This window comes from Ictidomys tridecemlineatus, chromosome 2 (genome assembly GCF_052094955.1).
Source record: "Ictidomys tridecemlineatus isolate mIctTri1 chromosome 2, mIctTri1.hap1, whole genome shotgun sequence".
In the NCBI taxonomy this organism is placed as follows: domain Eukaryota; kingdom Metazoa; phylum Chordata; class Mammalia; order Rodentia; family Sciuridae; genus Ictidomys; species Ictidomys tridecemlineatus.
In genome coordinates, this window is record NC_135478.1 from 58274354 (window position 1) to 58296768 (window position 22415).

The window sequence follows — 22415 nt, forward strand, 5'->3', positions numbered from 1 at the left end:
TAGTAATGAATTCTTGGTGTGAACTGTCAAACTGGGTCAGGAGTCATAAATGAGGGGTCGTCCTTCTAAAGCCTCACAGCACTTTGTCTATCATGCCTCTGGAACTCTGGAGTCTTCTCTGCTTGTGAGGTCCATGTAACTCTGTAGAGGCCTCTTCTGAAGTGCAGGTCATGCAGAACTCTAGAAAGCATGCTGAAATATCTAGAATGCCAGGTAGTTAAGAATATGTTTAGCTGGGAATACTGAAATGATGAGGGTAGCTCATTGAAGAAAGGGTGAATCAGCTGTGGAGAGACTGTGTCATGCCCAAAATTATTTTTATATTCATCTGATCAAGGACCACTGCTTTGACCTCGTGATCCTATGACCCTTCTGGGACATGCTGTGGCAGATGAGCCAGCAGCTAAAACTTCTGGATAGTGTCTGCCAGGATATTTCTATGGATATTTCTATGTCTCCACAGTTTGTGTTGAGTACACAAAAAGTCAAAGAGTAGCTTTGTTGACTGAGGACATTAGTTCTTCCTTTCTCCTCAGGGTTCATTCATTTTCTCTGATTCTTTCACAATATGAGAAGCAGGATTTCAATTTGAAGACCCCCATTTCCTCATTCTGACTGCTCACTGAGCTGACATTGAAGCCTTCAATTTTGAACTCTTTCCACAAGTCCTCAAATATCTTTTTTCCTTTCCCTGCACTTTTTGAAACTGGCATAGTGTTTTAATTGTTATTTCCCCACGAATAATGGATGATCCTTTCAAAAATAATTGTTTTAAAGAGGATAATGTTTCTCATGGTAAGAAAGGAGAGAACATTCACTGGATTCTGTCTTTCCCACTTTTGACTTTCTTGGGCACGGTCACTTTATCAGAATATCTTTGACAACTGTTATGCATTTATCTAGGATGTCTTCCAAATCACACATGTTGTAATCATGGTCCCCAATTGCAGCAAGGTTAAAAGATAGACTTTACATTGTTTCATGAGTGCTCTATATCTTCAGTATATTAGCCTTACTGGACTTGTGGAAAGACAGAACTGGTTGGAGAAAGTAGGTCACAAATGTAGCCCTGAATCTGATTACCTTCTCTCAGTAATTTGGTCTTTCTTTGCTGCCTGGTTCCCTAAAGCTGAACACCTTTTCTCCATGTCCTTCTTCCATGATGTTTATGCCATGGTAGGAATGAGCCTACCACGAACTGCATTCTCTAAAACTATGACGTAAAATAATGTTTTCACCTCTAAGTTATTAGTTTTAGTTGTTTAGGTCATAGGAACTGAAAAGCTTACTGAAAGAGAAACTTTACTAAGTGGAATGCCCTGATCCACTGTACCTGGTCATGGGTTTGAGAATTGTTTGCTGAATAGCCTTGGTACCCACAGGGGCCATTCACTTGGATTGTCAATAGACTATCAGCCTCCTTATAAAATCTTCCTAGAAGACATCCTGAGGGTTGCAGTGGAGACACAGGAAGAATTAGTTGTCCTGTGGCTTAGAAGCATCTCCCATTATTCAATTAATCTACTTATGTAACTGCTTCATATGTATTCTTTCCTTAGCCTTAATTCACTGCAGATAGAATGTATTCTCCTGTCTTAATTTTCTCTGAGTTGTGAATGCAAGAAGATTATCCCAAAGTTCCAAAAAAACCCACACACAGTTGTGCATATAAAAGTTCCACAGTGTATTTCAGTGAGTAAAAAAAGGGATGGGAGAATATCTTAGATGCCAGGATTTTCTTGACTATACCCTTGGATCCTGCATGTGTGTTATATTCAGCACTGTTTCCCTTGGCTTGTCACCTTAAGACAAAATGAAATACAAAGGAAGACAAAGACAAAGAGACAAAAACAAACAAAGGACCAAACAACAACAACAACAAAAAAAAACTTGTTTTATGTTTAACTTTTCTCTAACTGTAAAGTATATTTTGTTTCTGTAGCTTCAAATGTAAAAGATATAACCGAAACAACTGGATATAACTTGAGTTTTAGAAAATAAGTTGCCCTTACATTATATAAGAATATTATTTGGCCTTCTTCTACCCAAAAGTGTTTTTAGTGGTTTCTCATGTGTGCTCTATTTGGTAGCTTATTTTAGATAAAATTCCATGGTTTATCTGTAAGTAGAAAAAAAATCTCTCTTCCATTTTGGCTGAAGAAAAACAAACTCGATTCTTTGAAATTGTGTTGTAATTAAATCAGTGAATTCCAGATATATTAAATAATCTGTTCCTTTTCTTTGAACCCTTGTAAGAGTCAAGCATATATATTATTATCTGGACATTTTGTGAGATATGGTTTGGCAAATCCTAGAATTATTCACATATGATTTCTATTAATGATTTGTTATTGTGGAGATAGCACCAGAATTATATATTTTCTGGGAAAATGGGTGCTTTTGTTTGTTGATGTTTTGAAATATAAAATCAGCCCTGACAAGTTATGGAGTACCTGTTTTAAACAAACAAATAAATGAAAAATAAATAATATTTCAGTGGATATTTTTTGGTGGTAAGTTAAATTGACACTAGTTTCAACCCCTAATAGAAAACAAAACAAAACTCACTAAATGTGAATATTTTAATGTATTTACTCATTTAAAGGGGTCTTTTCTCCTTTAAAAGTATATGAATAAAATTTGGAGTCAGGGAGGTCTGAGCTAAATGACTTCTAGTTAAATTAATCTTGAACCTACAAATAAGGTCTTTGAAGACCCACATGTTTTGTTTCTTTAGAGGCCTATTTTCAGGATGTGGGTTTGAATTGTGGGCAGTCACCTCTGAGAAAGAAGCCTTGGGAAGGACAAGGGAAGAAGACATGCTTGGTCTCCAGTTGTGTGGCCCAGGTCAGGGGCTGCATTAAATTTACCTTCTAAAGTACTTCGTGTTTAGAACTTGCAGTCTTCCTTTTCTATCTTTCACATCTCTGTTTAGCATATTTACCTACTTTACTTCCTTTGCTTCTCACAATAGTCAAATTTAACTCTATATTATATATACCCACATATATCCCCTATATTGAGAGCCTTCCTTCCATTCTTACACTTTTGTAAATTCATGCCATGACTGCATGACCTGCAAGCTTGAAAAAGTTTTCTTTTTGAAAAAGGAGTATAAAAAATCTTGGTATTCTAGACTTCTGTTGGAGATATTTTGGGCTCACTGAACATTGCTAAAGAAATGAAACATGCTTTGTGTACTTTATGTTTAGATGTTCCATTGTCTTTAAGTACTTGAGAAATGCACATCCATTGTCCCTAACAACTTAGCTAGCCCTGAAAGGATGCAGTAATTAGGACAGATTCATTCTGTAGAATGCTAAAGAAAGCCTACTGACATATATTTTAGAGCATAAGAGATGTGTAAAGCTAAAAAATTGCATAAAATTAATGTATTTTTATGAGTAGACTGACATTGAGCTTTACATTTTATTATATTTTGACTTGTCCACTGGTATCATGGCAGTGATATGTCCTTCTATGTCAATTGAGACTTCATACCAATCTGCTCTTGCACAGATTTAGCCTCATTTGCTTGGCCCAAATCCTCTCAGATTTTCTCTTTAAAGATAAACATTTTCTTGTTTTCATTATGAACATTGTCAAGAGTTTTCTAAATAACCTTTGGAAACCATCATATTTGATACAGAATCTCTCCTTTATAACTTTTGTTTGTGCTTGTCTCTGGACAATGAATGTTCTGTCTGTTGTTTACCAGAGGTGTTTGCTTTATTATTGGAGGTCATGAAGCCGACCACAACCTGTAGGCTTTCTTTTTATTTTGCTTCCAGTTCCCAGACACAAACCACAAAAGTTCCATGCATTTTCAGTTAAGGAAACAACAATCATATGATTGAAATACCTGAAAATTATGAAATAGATCTCAAAACAAATTATAAATAACAAGGGAAAGTGAAGAATGTTCAAGACTCACAAATGTAATTCTTGTTTATTTTTATGTTTAAATGTGATTATCTCTATAGTGTCTTTTTAAAAAGGCTCAATCCCCATAGATTTATAACTTTTTTAAAAAACAAATTTATTATGTTACATGAAAATGTATCCATTTTTATGTATACAAAGTTAAAATTTTATGTATGTGCCCATAAAATAAATATCATTTCCTTGACTTGATTATGTCTTCTTAACATGTTTCTATGAGTCTTCTTACTTATAATAACTCTTGCTCTGAAAATTGTTTCAATTTATTTTGAACTTAATGTTTACCCCCCCCCCATTACAGGACAAATAAATTTTGGTAAATATCAGGTTGTACCATTTAGTGTATATTTCAGAAAATGTCATAAAAGATAAATACTATTATTACTATCAGATTACTTTGGTTGTTATGAATCAATATGTGAAAAATTCTCAAAAGTAATATGTGTAAATGTGAAATGGTAAAAAAGGATTGTCCTTGCTGCTTGTTATTTTAATAACATTTATGAATCCCATAATATATTTTAAACTCACATTCATCAATGAATGTTCCCCTTAGGTCTACCTAAAAGTTTCTTATATCATTGTTATTGAAACAAACTGTCAGATACAAATATGAGCATAATGCAGGAGAGGTTACACACCATGCAATGGATTCTGTCATCAATGTTGGTATAACTGCCTATAATGCTGACAACATTGTTATCAAAACAGTGGTAAAGAAAACTGCAAAACAAATAGGGGGAAAAAACTCCTTGAGGACTATCAGATAACTGATTCTTCTTTGAGAGAAAAGGGAGCAGCAAATGCAAGTATGGGAAGAGAGAAGGATGAATAGAAGAGGAAGTAGAAAATAAAGAAGCAAAAAGAAAAAAAAATAAATGATTGAAATGGTAGGAGTCACCTATACGAAAACCTTACCAGGTAGAGAAAATTTTGTTAAATGTGCCTATGTGGAATTCCCTGCAGATTAATCAATATTTTTAAAATGTACGCAATCCTACAAAGTGACTGTCATACATTTTATGACAAGTATTTCACTTCTAAGGAAAATAATCAGTATTCTTGCCCCCTTTAGAAATATGTTGTTATATTCTCAGTACATTTATATTTTCCCAAAATACAGCCAGAACTTTTTTTTTAAGAGAGAGAGAGAGAGAGAGAGAGAGAGAGAATTTTTAAATATGTATCTATTTATTTTTTTTAGTTTTCGGCGGACACAACATCTTTGTTTGCATGTGGTGCTGAGGATTGAACTGACTACATGCATGCCAGGCGAGCATGCTACCACTTGAGCCACATCCCCAGCCCCCAAAACATTTTTGTAGGAAAAATCAAGCTTACAATACATGTGCTATGCCTCTGATTAAACTGTTGTAAAACTAGTTTGATGTCTATCATCTTTCAGAAAGAAGGTTACTTATCTACATAAAATTTGGTGTTTACTAACCTTAGTTCTATTTATAGTGTGAAAGAATGACTTAATATACTGCCTCCTTTTTGTGCACCAATTGTTGATATTTTTAGACACTTCTCATATTTTCAGTGTGTAAGCTAAACAAAAACTATAATTCCAAACTAAAAGAATAGTCAGATAATATTTTAAGTGTTTCAGAAAACAAGAATGAAGTTGATCATGGAAATGAGGTTCTATAAAAATTATTTTGTACCTTATGTGTTGGTTCTGAAATGAGATTTTTTAAACATTTGAAAGAAATACAAATCCATGTGAAAATCATTTGCACTGAAAATGTTATTTATCAATTAAAGGCCTACGCATTTTTTTCAGTATGATTGTTACTGCATTAAAATTTGAAGTGACTATTTTCAGCTTAATTGGATGAAAAGTACCCTACGAAATAATTTTACCCTATGTTCTTATGTTTTTCTGAAAGGCTAACACTTTGTGAAAAAATTTAAAAAAGAGAGAGATATTGATAGATACTGCTATTTAATATACTTTTAATTTTGGCTTTAGCCATCGAAATTTATTAAAAATCCAATAAATTCTTAAAAGGGAAGGTGCTATTTGTGATCAAGCCAAATAATATGAAAAATTTAGGCACAGCCCAGGGTGTGTAGACAGGATAGTTTCCACTTTGGCAGAAGCTAAGTTTAAGGCACATATACATATAAATAACTAATGCCTAATGGCATTTTGTTTTTGCTTACTGATTTTTAAAAAATCGTACTTTTTGTAGATATAGTCTATTGTAATCCTTTCTGAACCTTCATTGGCTAGTTTATTGGACTTTACAAAAAAATATCTAAAGAAAGCACTTTGTGTATGAATTGACCTTGAATGTTTTCATTGGGCTTGTTGTTTAGGATTGTAGATTTGTGGAGATTTTCATAAGGTGAAAGGTAATGCACTAGTTGATAAAATAGAAATAAAACTGAATAGATCAATTAACAAAAACTATGAATAATCATATGGTCAGTGTGTTCTTTACTTTCTTTATTTATTAATTAGTCTCCTTATTTATTGTTTATCTTATTTCAGGAACTAGTGACATTCAGGGATGTGACCATTGATTTCTCTGAAGAGGAATGGGAGTGCCTGGAACCTGCTCAGAAGAATTTATACAGAGATGTGATGTTAGAGAACTATAGAAACCTGGTCTTCCTGGGTGAGGATAACTTTCTTTGGGATTTCTAAATAAGTATTAATATTTAATTTTCTTTACTTGAAGAATATTTTTTTTACATCTAAAACCTAGTTTTATTTATTTGTTCTTTTTTAAACTTAAATTTTTTTCTAATTAGTTTTATATGAGAGTAAAACACATTTTGACACATCATACATAAATGGAGTATAACTTCTCATTCTTCTGTTTGTACCTGATGTAGAAGTATAGCAGTCATGTAATCATATATTCACCTAGGATAAAACTGATTCATTCTACTATCCTTTCTACACCTTTACCCTCTCCTCTTTCTTCAATCTCCTCCATCTAATCTAAAGTACCTCTGTTTTTACCTAGCTAACCCCTTAATGTGAATTAATTAGCATTTGCATTCTAGATAAAATATTTGGCCTTTGGTTCTTTGGGATTGGCTTATTTCACTTAGCATAATGTTTCCCAGTTGTATCCTTTTACCAGCAAAACCATATATCACTCTTGTTTTTGGCTGAGTAATATTTCACTGTGTAAATGTACCATTTTTTTTATCCATTCATCTGTTGAAGAGCACCTAGGTTTGTTCCATAATTGAGCTGTTGTGAATTGAGCTCCTATGTACATTGATGTGGCTATGTCACTATAGAATGCCGATTTTAAGTTCTTTGGATATAAACTGAGGAGTGGGATAAGTGGGTCAAATTGTGTTTTCATTAAAAGTTTTATTTTAAGGAATCTCCACACAGCATTCCAGAATGGTTGCACCAATTTGCAGTCCTACTCCCCACATGTTTGCCACATTCATGTTGCTTGTACTCTTAATAGTTTTTATTCTGACAAGTGAGAGGAAGTCTAAGTGTAGTTTTGATTTGCATTTCTCTAATTGCTGGAGATGTTGAACATGTTTTCAAATATTTGTTGATCAATTGCAATTCTTCTGTGAAATTTCTTAATTCCATTTATTGATTGGGTTATTTGTTCTTTCGGTGTTAAGTGATTCTTTATATTTCCTGAAGACAATGCTCATTCTGAAGTACATGTGGCAAAGATTGCTCCCAATTTGTAGTCTGTCTGTTCATGTTCTCATTGTTTTTTTTCTGTAAAGAAGCTTATTAGTTTGGTGCCATCCTATTTATTGATTCTTGATTTTACTTCTTGCAGTTTAAGTCTTGTTAAGGAAATCAGTTCCTAAACTGACATGGTGAAGATTTGGTGCTATTTTTTTTCTTCTATTAGGTGATGGATCTCAATTCTATTGCCTAAGTCTTTGATCCACTTTGAGTTGATTTTTGTGCGGGATGAGAGATAGGGGTTTAATCTCATTTTGCTACATATGGATTTCCAGTTTTTCCAGCACAGTTGTTGAAGAGGCTATCTTTTCTCCAATGAATGCTTTCAGTGCTTTCTTTCTAATATGAGATAATTGTAATTCTGTGAGTTTATGTGTCTTTTATTCTATACCATTTTTCTACATCTTTGTTTCGGTACAATAGCATTCTGTTTTTGTTACTATATATCTCTGTAATATCATTTAAGTTCTGGTATTGTGATGCCTCCTGCTTCACTTATCTTTCTAAAGGCTGCTTTGGCTATTCTGAGCCTCTTAATTTTCCCAATAAATTTTATGATTGCTTTTTCTGTTTCTATGAAGACTGTCATTGGTATTTTAGTAGGAATTTTGTTAAATCTTTATAATGCTTTTAATGGTATGGCCATTTTGACAGTGTGAATTCTGCCTTTCCAAGAGCATCGGAGAATGGGAGATCTTTCCATCTTTCATGGTCTTCTTCAATTTCTTTCTTTAGTATTGTGTAGTTTTAATTGTAGGGGTCTTTCACCTCTTTTGTTAGATTGATTCCCAAATATATATATACACACACTTTTGTTTTAAATTTGAGGGTTCTTGTGAATGTGGTAGTTTTTCTAGTTTCTCTTTCATGTGATTCATCAGTGATGTACAAGAACATGTTTGATTTGTGGGTGTTGATTCTATATCCTGCTGCTTTGCTAAATTCATTTATTAGTTCTAAATTTTCCAGTGATAATTTTTGGGTCTTCTGAAAATAGAAATATATTGTTAGGAAATTGTGATAGTTTGAGTTATTTTTCTGTTAGTTTCCATTTAACTTATTTCTTTTGTCTTTGTTCTCTGGAAGGGTTTTCAAGGATGATATTAAATAAAAGTGGTGAAAGAGGGCATCCTTGTCTTGTTCCAGTTCTTAAGAGAATTCATTCATTTTTTTTCACCATTTAGAATGATGTTGTCCTTGGGTATAGCATATGTAGCATTTATAATGTTGAAGTATATAACTACTATTCATAGCTTTTTTTGAACATATGTTGATGCTATATTTTGTGAAATGCTTTTTATGCATCAATTGAGATAATTACTATTCTTGTCTTTAATTCTATTGTTTCGATGAATTATGCTTATTGATTTCTTATGTTGAACCAGCCTTGCATCCCTGGAGTGAACTCCACTTATTTTAAATATGTTTTTGTTTGTGATTTGCCATGATTTTATTGAGAAATTTTTCATCTATGTTCATCAAAAATATTGGTCTGCAGTTTTCTTTCCTTTATGTGTCTTTGTCTGCTGTTTGTTATCAGGATGAGCTTCATGAGATGAGTTTGGACGGTTCTCTTGTTTTGTTTTCATGAAATGATTTGAGGACTGTTGGTGTTAATTCTTTGAATTTCTGCTAGAATTTGGCTTAGAATCCACTTGGTTTGTAGAACTTGGCTGATAATCCATTTGGTCCTTGGATTTTTTTTTTGATAGCTCCTTCTATCTTTTTAGTTGAAATTGATGTGTTTACATTGTATGTGTCCTCCTGATTCAATTTGGTTCTGTCATATGTCTCCAAAAATTTGCCGACCTCTTGAAGATTTTCTATTTTATTGTAGTATAAATTTTTGAAGTAGTTTCTGATTATCATCTGTGTTTCAGTAATGTCCATGATGATATTTCCTTTTTCATCACAAATTTTAGTAATTTGACTTGTTCTCTTTCTTTAATTAGTGTAGCTGTGTTTATCTATTTTATTTATTTTTTCAAAACAACTTTCTGTCAAGAAAGTTTTTTTTTGTTTTAATTTATTATATGACAGCAGAATGCATTACAATTCTATAACATGTATAGAGCTCAAAATTTCATATCTCTGGTTGTACACAAAGGAGTGTCACATCATTCATGTCTTCATACATGTACTCAGGGTAATGATATCTATCTCATTTCACTGTTTTTCCTACCCCTACACCCCTCCCTTTCCTTCCCTCCTCTTAACCCTATCTAGACTTCATCTAATCTTCTCCTCCACCACAACATTATGAATTAGCATCCTTAAATTAGAGCAAACATTTGGCATTTGTTTTTTAGGATTGGCTAACTTCACTTAGCATTATATTCTTCAACTCCATTCATTTACCTGCAAATGCTGTGATTTTATTCTCTCTTATTGCTGAGTAATATTTTATTGGGTACATATACTACATTTTCTTTATCCATTCATCAACCGAGAGGCATCTAGGTTATTTCCACACTTTAGCTATTGTGAATCTTGCTGCTATAAACATTGATATGGATGTGTCCCTGTAGTATGCTGTTTTTAAGTCCTTTGGTTATAGACCAAGGAGTGGGAAACCTTGGTCAAATGTTGGTTCTATTCCCAGTTTTCCAAGGAGTCTCCATACTGCATTCCATATTGGCTGCATCAATTTGCAGTCCCACCAGCAATGCATGAGTGTGCCTTTTCCCCCACATCGTCATCAACTTGTTTTTTGCCCTTGATTTCTTCTGCTATGCATTGGTTGTTCAATGTTAGATTAGCTTCTGGGGTTTTTTTTGTTATTGTTGTTGTTGTTTGTTTGTTTGTTTTACTTTATCATTGATTTCTAATTGTTTTTCCATTATGATCTGTTAGAATGCATGGTATATTCTCTATTTTTTAAAAATTTTCGTAGAATTCTTTTGTGGCCTAATATATCTTCTATTTGGTGTTGGGGTTGTTGTTCAGTGGTAGATTGTTTGCTTAGCATGTGTGAGGCACTGGCTTAAAATGTTAAGCACCAGTTATAAATAAAATGGATAATCTAAAAATTAAAAAAAAGAATCTACACAGTCTATTTTAGAGATGCAACCATGTGCTGCTAAGAAGAAAGTGTAATCACTTGTTAATGAATGAAATACTCAATATATTTCTTTTAAATCTAAATTGTTGATTGTACTTTTTAGTTTTTTGTATTATTCTTTGGAGGATATATCCTCTGGTGAGAGAGGTCTGCTAAAATTACCTAGTATTATTATGCTATGATCTATTTGATTCTTGAAATTGAGAAGGGTTTGTCTGGTGTGTGTAGATGCTCCATAAATATTAACAAGTGTTATGTCTTGTTGATGTATTATTCGTTTATACAGTATGAGATGTATTTGTTAGTCTCTGCTGATTAATTTTGGCTTGAAGTTAACTTTATCTGTTATGAAGACAGAAACTCCTGCCTGTGTAGGAAATCCATGTGAGTGATATATTCTTTTTCATCCCTTTGTCTTTATTCTGTGGATGTGTTTGCTTATGAGGGGAATCTCTTGGAGACAGCATATCCTTTGATCTTCATTTTTAATCCATTCTGCCATATGTCTTTTAATTGATGACTTTAGTCCACTTACATTCAAGTTTATGATTTAGATATGATATGTATTCTCAGCCACTTGGGTTTATTTCTGTTTTTTAAGTTGAAATAATTTCTCCTTTGATTGATTACTCCTGTAGCATAATTCCTCCCATTGCTGATTTTTGCTTTGTTTTTCATTTTGTCTTCATGGAATATTTTGTTGAGAATGTTGTGTAGTGCAGGCTTTTGAGTTGTGAATTTTTTAAAAACTTTTGTTTATCATGGAAGTTTTTTATTTTATCATCTGAAGCTTAATTTTTCTGGATATAGTATTCTTCATTGAAATCCATTTTTTTTCCCTAAGAATGTGGTACTAATATCCTAGGACCTCCTATCTTTGAATGTCTGGCTTGAAGTCAGCTGAGATCCCAATTTCCCTCCACTCCATATGTAATCTGATATTTTTTCTCCCAGCCCTTAAAATTCTATCCTTATTCTGTAAGTAATTTTCATTATAATGTCTTGGTGTGGGCCTATTCTAATTATATGCATTTAGTGTCCTGTAAACCTCTTCTATATGATTTTCCATTTCATTCTTTAGGGTTGGGAAATTTTCTGATATTATTTTATTGAAAAAATTGTGCATTCTTTTGGTTTATATCTCTTCTCTTTCATTTATTTCAATAAATCTCAAAACTTCCGCTTTTTATGTCATCCCATATGTTTTGGATGTTCTGGTCATGGTTTCTTAATATCTTCTCTGCATAGTTAGCTTCATTTTCAAGATTATGTATTTTGTCTCATTGCCTGAGTTTTTGTCTTCCAAGTGGTCTAGTCTTTTGCTGATTCTTCTATTGAGTTTTTATTTGATTTATTGATTTCTTCACTTTGAGGATTTCTACTGTTTTTTTATTCATTATTATTTTTCTTTCAGAATCTCTGCCTTTTGAAGTGATCTGGAGGGTTGTCTTGAGCATAATGCTCCAACCTCTGGATTGCTGGAGTGAAAGAGGTAATATAATTGGCAGAATTCCTGGAAGCAGTGTTTAGGTTGACTCTTCACTGAACCCTATTGATTTGGAGATTTTAAATCAGCATATTTCCAGGGTCCAAGACTTACTGGTCCAGGCTGAAAGACTATACCCCAAGGATTTCACTTGGATTCCCTTTTTGTGGTGGGGAGCCAACTGTTAGTCCCATACCTCACATGCAGACCCTATAGTTCCTGGTCTTGGATTCAGTCTCCAATTTCTTCCCTCTTGTTGTTCCAAATTCCTTACCAAAAGCATCTCTCTCACTATTATTGTAAGGAGCCAGATTGGAGAGAGAGGTGTCTGGAGGCTGAACATGACCAATAGTCTGTTAAGAGACTACCTCTCTCCATGTTTGATTTTCTCCTGGTCATGTAAGAACACTATATGTCATTCAGTGTGCATGTATTTATTGGGCCTGTATTTCAGGCCAAAGTTGGATTTACTAGGCATTGGTTCTATCTGCTGCTAGCCTCTTTGCTGTGGCTGCAGAATGTTTCCTTATGATGTCCTCTGCATGCTTCTTGGAAGGATAGTAGCTACTCTTCCTCAGCAGGATATTGGATACTACATCTTTCAGGTTTGTTGGACAATGTTGTTGATATCTAAATGCTGTTTCCAGATATGCTTTGGGTCTCCCAAGAACCTATACAGGCTTCTTTAATTCCCTTATCGCTCCATTGTGCTCATGGGGGAACAACTCTGGCTGGTATTTCTAGCCCAGCTGTGGCAGCAGCTATGTTGCCTGGGATTTTTTTTTTTAATTTTTTAAAATATCCAACCCCCTGACTCTCTAAGTCACTCCTCACTTTTTTTTAACCTATCTTGGAAAAGCTGTGTGTCTGCTTTTTTGTTTTCCCACCACAGAGCAGCCAGGAAGGCAACCTCTCTATTCTGCCATCTTGGAAACCTCCCCCACAATAATTCTTTTTATTTGTTATTTTTAGTTATGCATAAAAGTAAAAACTATTTGATCCTTTATACAAGCATGGAATACATCTTATTCTAATTGGGAAACCAATCTTGTGGATGTACACAATGTTGAAATTCACCATGTTGTATCCATATATGTACATAGGAATGTAATCAGATTCATTCTCCTTTATTTCTATCCTACTTTTGTGCGAGCACGGGCGCATTCGGGTTGGGGATTGAACACAGGGCCTTGTGTATGCAAGAAAAGCACTCTACCAACTTAGCTGTATCCCCAGCCCTCTGTCTTCCTTTCTTCATTCTTTGTCTAATCCAATAAACTTCTATTTTTCCCCTCCCCACCCTCCCTTGTTATGGGTTAGCATTCACATATCAGAGAACATTCAATCTTTATTTTTTTAATTGGCTCTTTAATTTAGATGATGGTCTCCAGATGCATCCACTTACAAGCAAATGTCACAAAGTTATTCTTCTTTCTGGTCAAGTTATATTTCATTATTTATATATATATTACAGTTTCTTCAGCTATTCTTCTTTCATTGGACATCTAGGTTGGCTCTGTAGCTTAGCTCTTAGCTATTTTGAATTGTGTTGCTATAAATATTGGTGTTTCTGTGTCAATGTGATAGCTGATTTTTAACTCCTTTGTATATATACCACATAGTGATATAACCAGGTTAAATTCCATTCCAAGTTGTTTTTTTTTTTTTTCAGAATATCTATACTACTTTCTGGAGTGGTTGCACCAATGTGCAAAAAAAAAAAAATTGGAACAAAACTGCAAAATTTTGAAAGCTACCTTTGAAATGCTTTATGCTACACTACACATTAGAACAAATTCATAAATATATAGATAATAAACATTCATGTAATTCCATCTACTAGGAATTCTGATGCAGGAGGATTGCAAATTAAAGGCTATCCTTAATAACATAGGTTTCAATTCTTGCTTTTTAGGAAAAAATGACATTTTTTTTGTACAGAAAAGAAAATGTTTTATCTTTTGTATAGTGTTTGAAATTTTAATTGTGATCAAAACCACAAATAAAACTTGCTGTTTCCAACATCTCAAATATACTTAGTTCAAATTGTTATATAATGTCTTTAGAAATTTTACATCTCAAAAAAAATGAAATCTCATGAAAACAAGGTTTATTTATATTGCCTCATCTCAAACACCATTCACCATTTTGTTAAGAAATTTTTTTTAAGTTTAGCTATCTTATTTATATTAGTAGAACAGTTCAGTATTTCTTTTTAAAAATTATTTATTTTTAGTTTTAAGTGGACACAGTATCTTTATTTTATTTTTATATGGTGCTGAATATTGGACCCTGTGCCTCACGCATGCTTGGTGAACAATCTTTTACTGAGCCACAACCCCAGACCCACTTCAGTAGCTTCTAGTGACTTATTTCTTTTAACAAAATCTGCTTTATATTTTTCCTTATTATAGATTTTACAAAATTTTCTACCTTTTTGGACTTGAAAAATATTCTGTAGTTTATATATTCTAAATATTCTTATTTACTCATTTCAAGGAATATTTGGTTTGCTTTGACATGATGTCTCTTTTGAATAATATTTTAACAATTGCAAATGTCTTAATTTGCCGTAAACTTTTGGGTTTACTACCATACTTACTTAGAATTCTATATGCCTAGTGGTCTAACTTGTTGTCAGTATTAACTATTGAATATTGTAGCTTTGTAAGTCAAAAAAGAGCATTGTTCAGATTTGTTTGTGTTTTGAATATTTTTGAGTTATTCATAACAATTTGTAGAATATCTTTTTTATCTTTTTGGGAAAAATAACATTTGGAGTTTAATAGATATTGCATGAACTCCCAGATAACTTTGAGGAGTAGAAATCTTTTAATTTTGCCCTTCAATTCATGAAAGAGACCAAATCAACTTATTGCAAAATATTTATCCATTTTCTGACATCACTTTCACTTTTTAAAAAAATAGTTTTTAGTTGTAGTTGGACATAATATCTTTATTTCTATGTGGTGCTGAGGATTGAATCCAGTGCCTCACAGGTGCAAGGTGGGTACTCTACCACTGAGCTACAATCCCAGACTCACTTTCAATTTTGATTTTAATTTTATTCCATAATATATAGGAAATGTTAATATTTTCATATTTTAAACTTTTTATAACCGGAGTTATTCTATCCAGTATAATATTTCATTTGCTATTGAAAACATTACTTTTGTAAATGTAATTTGTTTAAAATAGTTTTTCTGAGTCTTTCTTTTTTTTCTATTTGGTGATTCCCATTTTGTTTGACGTTACAAGAAGCTACAATGTTATTTTGTACTACAATGTTATTTGCTATTTTGTTGTCCAATTTTTTCAATGTTTGCTTTCTATATTAGGGAAGTATGATGTGAGTTACAAGTGTTCATATTGTTATTGTAGTAATGTAGGGGGGGAAAGTTTCCATTTTTAAGTTTAATTAATGTAGTTTGGTAATGGGGATTGAGGCCAAGGGTGCTGAACCACTGCTCCACATCTCTGGTCCTTTTTATATTTTATTTTGAGACATAATTTCCCTAACTTGCTTGGGGCTTTTCTCAGTTGGCAAGACTAGTTTGAACTTTCAATCCTGTGTCAGCTTCCTTAGCTGCTGGGTTTACAGGTGTGTGCCATAGCACCTAGCTACTTTCATCTTCATATAATTTTCTAGTTTACCTGTCACAGTTTTCTATATTAAAAATCTGTTTTATCCCATGTAACCTGTATTTCAAACTATGTTTTGCATGTTATAATTTTGTTATTCCTCTTTTCTTTTGGTTAATGTTGTATGCAGTATTCTCATTTTTTTGCATTTTATTTGTGTTTTTACCCTTAAAGCATTGTATATACTACATACAATAGTATTTTTTAGATTAAATTCTATTAGTCAAGCTTTGTGATTTGATTTGTGTTTTATAATACTGCAGGTACAATCAAACAATTTTCTAAAAGTGAAGAACTTATTACACCTGACAGAGTTTTCTACATTTCTTATAATTGATTGTTCTACTTTTCTTAATCAGTTAATTTGTGGTTCATTGATTTTCAGACTGACATGCTTTGATTTCTTTCCCATATCCCTTTGCATATTGTATGGCTGTTTATTTTGTAACTCACATGAGATTTTATAAAGATTACATTATGGGGCTGGGGTTGTGGCTCAATGGTAGAGTGCTTGCCTCACATGGTGTGAGGCACTGGGTTCAATTCTCAGCACTGCATATAAATAAATGAATAAAATAAAGGTCTGTTAATACTAAAAAATAATTTTTAAAAAATTTCATTAAATTTACACTGTATTTTGAACTAGTAATAAATTAAATTTGATCTATTATAAAATTTTGTTTTGTTCATATATACCTTCACAATTTTGATAATTTTACAGTTATTTTAATATTGCATATACATTAACAAGTTTATATTGATTTTTATGCTTTTGTCTTTCAAATTGTATTGCCAGATTAAGTGTTTTGTCTTTGAAAGTGATGTTTTTTTCCCCAAAGGAACTTTAAAATTTCATGTAATTTGTGTTGCTGTACAGATTTATTTTTCATTATAATGGATTATTTTAGTAGTTTTAGAGGACATATCTAGTGGTGATGCTCTTTGGAGGCATTTATATATGTTAAAAGTGTTTATTTTTCTTCACTATTTACAGATCAAATATTGTCAAAAGGGTAAAAGAAAAAAAATGCCAACCAAGAACATATATCCAGAAATCCATTCTGTATTGTAAATCTTCCTAAGGAATTGCATAATAATTATATAGGCTTTACATCTTTTTTTTGTGACCTCAAGTATTTGTCTTTTTGAATTTGATGGAGGTACTAGAGATTGAACCCTGGGTACTTAACCACTGAGCAATATATCCAAACCTTTTTTTTTTTTTAATTGTTTATTCAGGTTCTCACTTAGTTTTTCTTGATCAGTTGCTGAGGCTGGCTTTGAACTTGTGATTTTCCTGCATCAATCTGCCAAATCATTGGTTTTGCATAGGCATGTACCACCCTGCCCAGCTCTTTGTGAATTTTTAATCTTTGATGAAAACCTGCTTTGAGTCTTTTCATGTCTCCCCCCACCCCCGCCCCACTGCCAGTTGGAGATAATTGGACTTCTTAGGTTTTGATTTTGGGTTTATACCTCATGTTTATTAAAAAAAAAAACTTTTTTTTTGACATGATTCATGAACTTGGGGCTTACCTTAAACTTATGAAGCTCCTGGCTCAGTCTCCCAAGTTGCTGGGATTATAGCTGTGCACATTAACCCTTGATCTTAAAATATAAAATTCTTCAAGTATAAAATTTTATATTTTTCAAATATAAAATTTCTGCTTGTATCAATAATTTTTCTCTGATTTTTAATCAATTTTTTGTATTCTGGCTTAGCTCACTAAACTTATTTTAAATTTTTATTTTCTATACTTCAGATAATTCATAACTCAGTTTTCTAATGTTTAATTCCTGCTGCTTTAGTTTGTTACATTGGTTAAGCCTCGTTTTCATTTATGTGTGTGTGTGTGTGTGTGTGTGGTGTATTACTTTTAATTGGTTTGTCCATTTGAAAATCAGCCAATGATGGATTTTATAGTCATTTTGGTAAATAGTTTGAATGTTATTAAAAAATAGACAAGAGTGATGCATACTGTCAATCCCAGCTTATTTAGAAGCCATACAAGTGTTTCAAGTTTGGGACAAGTTACAACAATTTAGTGACTAACAAGTTTAAAAGGGCTTGTTTCATAACTTAGTGGTACAATATCCTTGGGCTTAATCTCAAAAACCATATATAATAAAAGTTAAAAGTAGACGTTTATGTAAACTCGAAATGCAAATTTTAATTATGTGTCCACAGGAGATTTAATCAACATGTTCAAGCGATATCTCCACTGTTTATTGCAAGCATCATTTACAATAGTAAAGTTATGAACTCACCCTATGTGCCCACTGATGATTGATTGAGAAAAATATGAAATTGTTCTTATTAGTTGTAAAAAAATCTTGTCATTTATTGTGAAATAAAGCAGATCAAGAAAATTCAGTTGCAGGAGCATCTGAGTTTGGAACCAACTCAGATGAGTAAATTGATGTTCCCAGGCACTGTGTTTGGTGTAGTGTTGTTCTACATCTACAGTATTTTATTTTAATGGGCATAAGAAGGTTGAGAGTTGTGTTGGACCACATGAGAGTAGCCAATGTATTGTGCTGTATTCCTGATAAATGCTAATAGAATGAACAAGTGTTTTCTAAGCACAAAATGATTATTATAAGAAATAATACAGGTTTTCATTCACTGTATATATATATATATATATATATATATATATATATATATATACTCAAAAATACCATGATATAACTAGCAATACATAAATTTTAATTTGTCAATGAAATACATCAGTAAATAACAAAAATTTAAAAAATCCAAAGCAAGTCATTTACCTTGATCCTCATGTGTTGGGTGTCATCTGTGTAATACAGATATAGGCTATGCCATGTTTTTAATTGTCTCTCAAACTTGTTTTTATTGTGAATTTTCTCAAGACATGTATTTTTCCAATTAAAAATATTGTCCATATATAGTTTTAAAGAGTCCATAGACCTCTGTTGAATATATTTTGTCATCTAAATATCTATTTTCTCCAGGACCCTTATCATGAAAGATAGAAACCAGTTTTTAGAGAGTCCCCAAGAAAGTCATATATGTTTGCATTTATTTTACATTTCTCTTTTTTCACTGAGAGAAGAGTAGGTAGATTTTTTCCTAATTGTACAGTGCTATATTACAAAGAAGGAAAGACTATGTTTGACAAGTAACACAGTATCCCTCCCTAGAGAGGGAAATTATATTACACTCCTTAGTAATGGACTCATCTTGTTTACCATTTTTGGGAAGCCATCCATGGACTGTGCTAGAACTAAAACATTGTTGAAGCCATTAGGCAATGAAGTCTGGGGGTGGGGTGTGGTATGGTGTAAAATTTTTCTTGTTTCAACAGGGCCTTAGAGCCACCAAAGCAGTGGGGGAAATTTAATGGGATTCAAATTATACCCTATTTTGGGGCAGTTAGATCCACGTAATCCAAACCAAAATATAAGAATTCATATTTCTGTTCTTTTTAAACATTAAAAGGGTTAAAATCCGCTTGCTTCATGCATGGCCTAAACTCACCTTTTATTCAAAGCTTGGTAGAATCAGTTTGTACTGAGGCCCTGTCCTCTACTGATTGGGTTACCCTGGTGAAAGATTTCCTTTTAAGATGTGAATATTTGTTGTGTAAATCTAATTGGATGGAATTTTGTTCTGAGCAGGCAGAGATAAACAGAATGCATGGAGTATATATCACTTTAGAATTATTGACTGGGCAGGATCATTTGTGATTTGGAGCAACAATTAAATTATGATTTACAAACTAATACTCAGATAAGTGTATGTGCAAGAAGGGAACGAAGGTAATTACCTACTAAGACAGGGGAAAAAAATTGGATTTTAGCCAGATCTGGCTATCTCACTCTCCTCAAAGTCCTTGACTGCATTACATGGTTTTGTGATTTTCAATTACTCATTAAAGTGGAACATGAGTCTTAAATTTGGTTGGATCAGAGCCTTCTATTATTGTAACCTCCTTTTCTATCCAATAGCATAGTTGGCTCTGGCAATCTTCCAACGTTTTTAAAATAGCTTTTGCTTATTTTCCTAGTCAAGTAGGAAGTCATCATTCTCATGATAATGTTGTTCAGTTTGGTCTTGTAACTTCATTTATTTTTTGAAGAAATTGTATGTGTTCAATCAGTAGCCACAGCAATGGCAGTTTTTACTGATTGCTCAAGTTCAGGAAAAGCAGATTTCTGTAGCAGTGCTCATACTGAGATAAAACAGACAACATAAACTACTCAACAGTGAGCAGAACTTCAAACCCTCATATGCTTTACTTCATTTTACTAATGAGCCAGTTAGTGTTTTATAGTGATAGTGTATATATTGTGGGAGTTCCTAAACATTTTGAAACAGCTAGTATTGTAGATATACCACCAAAAGCATCATTTCATTTGTTTCATACTTTACAAAAGACAATTCAAATGCATCAAAAATCTTCATTGGCCATATCAGAGCACATTCTATAGAAGCTTCCAGATCCTTTGGCATCAGTTAATGATAATATTGAAAAGCTTATTGCTGCTTGTCAACAAATATCTTTATTTGATTTTGTAGAAGCCTCACACATTTTACATCAACAGAATGCTTCTACTTTACATTAAAAAAAATCTGTAGGGAAGAAGCTTATCAAGTTGTTTGCCAGTATTCATAATGTGTTATACATATTCTGGCTTCACCAACAGGGGATAATCCCCATTCTTTATTGCCAAATCAGCTATGTCAAATGTATGTAACACATGCTTCAGTTTGGCAAAAATTATTATGTTCATATTATTGTGAATACTTGTTCTTAATTTATCTTTGCCTCTGCAAAGATAAATTCAACATATTATTTTTCATTGCCTATGGGCTTTTGCAGTATTACACTGTCATTCACAGACTAAAACTGATAATGCTTTAGCTTCAACTAGTTCTTCTTTCAAGTTTTGTCACCAATTTCATGTTAATTATAAAACAGGCATTCCTTATAATCCTCAAGATCAAGCCATTGTAGAGTGGACTCACTTATTTCTTAAGCTACAATTACACAAAAAGGGGGGGGATAAGACCCCACTAAATAACCTTAATCATGATTTTTTTTTGGTTCTAAATTTTTAAAATTGTGATTCTGAAGGCCATAGTGCTGCTGAGACAAGTCTTCCACTGTAACAGGTCTGTTGGTCCTAGTTTGGTGGAAAGATTTACAAACAGGGTAGTGCAGAGGACCAGATTCAGTGATAATAAGGGGTGGAGATCATGTTTGTGTTTTCCCAGAAGGTTCATTTTGTCCTATTTGGGTACTGAAACGTGCCATCAAACATGGACCTAGAGCCAACATTCAAATGACTAAAATTTAAACCAGAGATGTCAATCCTCACCCCAGCAGGAATAGGAAGGTAATATGGAGGAAAAGGATGAGCATGGATGGCCCTGCCATGCAAACACTCAAACTGCCAGTGTGTAAGCAACTGAAGAATCTTATCCAAAAGACTGAGCAAATGGTTCAACAAAAAGGAGATATTAAATCTCCAACCACAATGTTTGTGGTCATGATAACTCTATTGAACTGTCAAAGGATGTGGAATCCATGTAGAAACTCATTGGACCTATTTTCCATGTCCACCTGTAGTACACATGGTGGTGTGGACTGGAGAATCCATCCCAATATTTACTAATGATACTGATATGATGGGATGTTTTACAGATATTCACATTACACCCATCCATGTAACTGGATTTCATTATATTGGCTACAATGAGCAGTTACCTATATGCGGGTTCCATGATAAACATGCTGGCTGTTTAAAACTATCTTTTGAGGGAAAGAGTATATGGGGGACCTAGACCAGCCAATCATGCTGGCCCATGGGACTTAAGATTATATGTCAGGACAGTTATTAAAATAGTACGTTATCATAACAAGCCAGTCATTTCCATGGAACATTTACCAATACCTTACTGCTCCAATTGTTCTGCAATAGAATTTTGTACCTTTCCTAAATGAATGAAATGTGCAAATGTCATGCCAGTACAACATAAAGTTTCTAGAAATAGTGATTATATTTTTGGATTGGTCTCCAAGAATTGGCAGAGGACATCCTTGTAAGGATGCCATGACTCATGGCAGTTTTATTGGTAATGTTCTAGCTTCCAGTGGAGTTGGTATTTTAAAAGATCTCTGGTGTTTAATTGCAGCCTGAGATTTTCTACATTATGTAAATGGCCCTCTGCCTGACTTTGTAGGCTAGAATTGCAAATAGGTTTTATCCTATGGCCTGTGAGACTGTATTAAATCTCCTTATGCTTTAAACCTTGAAATATGTTTCAACATATTATGCATCATGTATTATTGGAATCATATGTTTGCTACTAGTTCTTTTTTGTATCATGATAATAAGTTGTTGGGCCCTCAGAACAAGGATCCAGGATCCTTAAATAACTGCCCATCATTTACATTTAAAAAATAAATAAGGGGGATATGCAGAAAACCACCTGTGAGCTGTGTGGGAACTAAAACAACATTGAAGCCATTAGGTAGGAAAGTCTTGTGTCTGAAAATCCCAGCAGAAATCCTGCTGTTTTGAGAATGTGTGGCTTATGTGGCTTCCTACATAGCTCCGTTACA

General features: G+C 33.1%; 1 protein-coding gene across 1 annotated transcript in view; it reads left to right on the top strand.

Moving 5' to 3' along the window:
- The window catches only part of LOC101969744 (uncharacterized), a 110824-nt gene that overhangs the window by 80822 nt on the left and 7587 nt on the right, over positions 1-22415 (top strand). The window contains exon 2 of the mRNA XM_078038651.1: positions 6443-6569. Coding sequence (XP_077894777.1) covers positions 6443-6569 — 127 coding nt within the window. The remainder of the gene's footprint in view (positions 1-6442; positions 6570-22415) is intronic.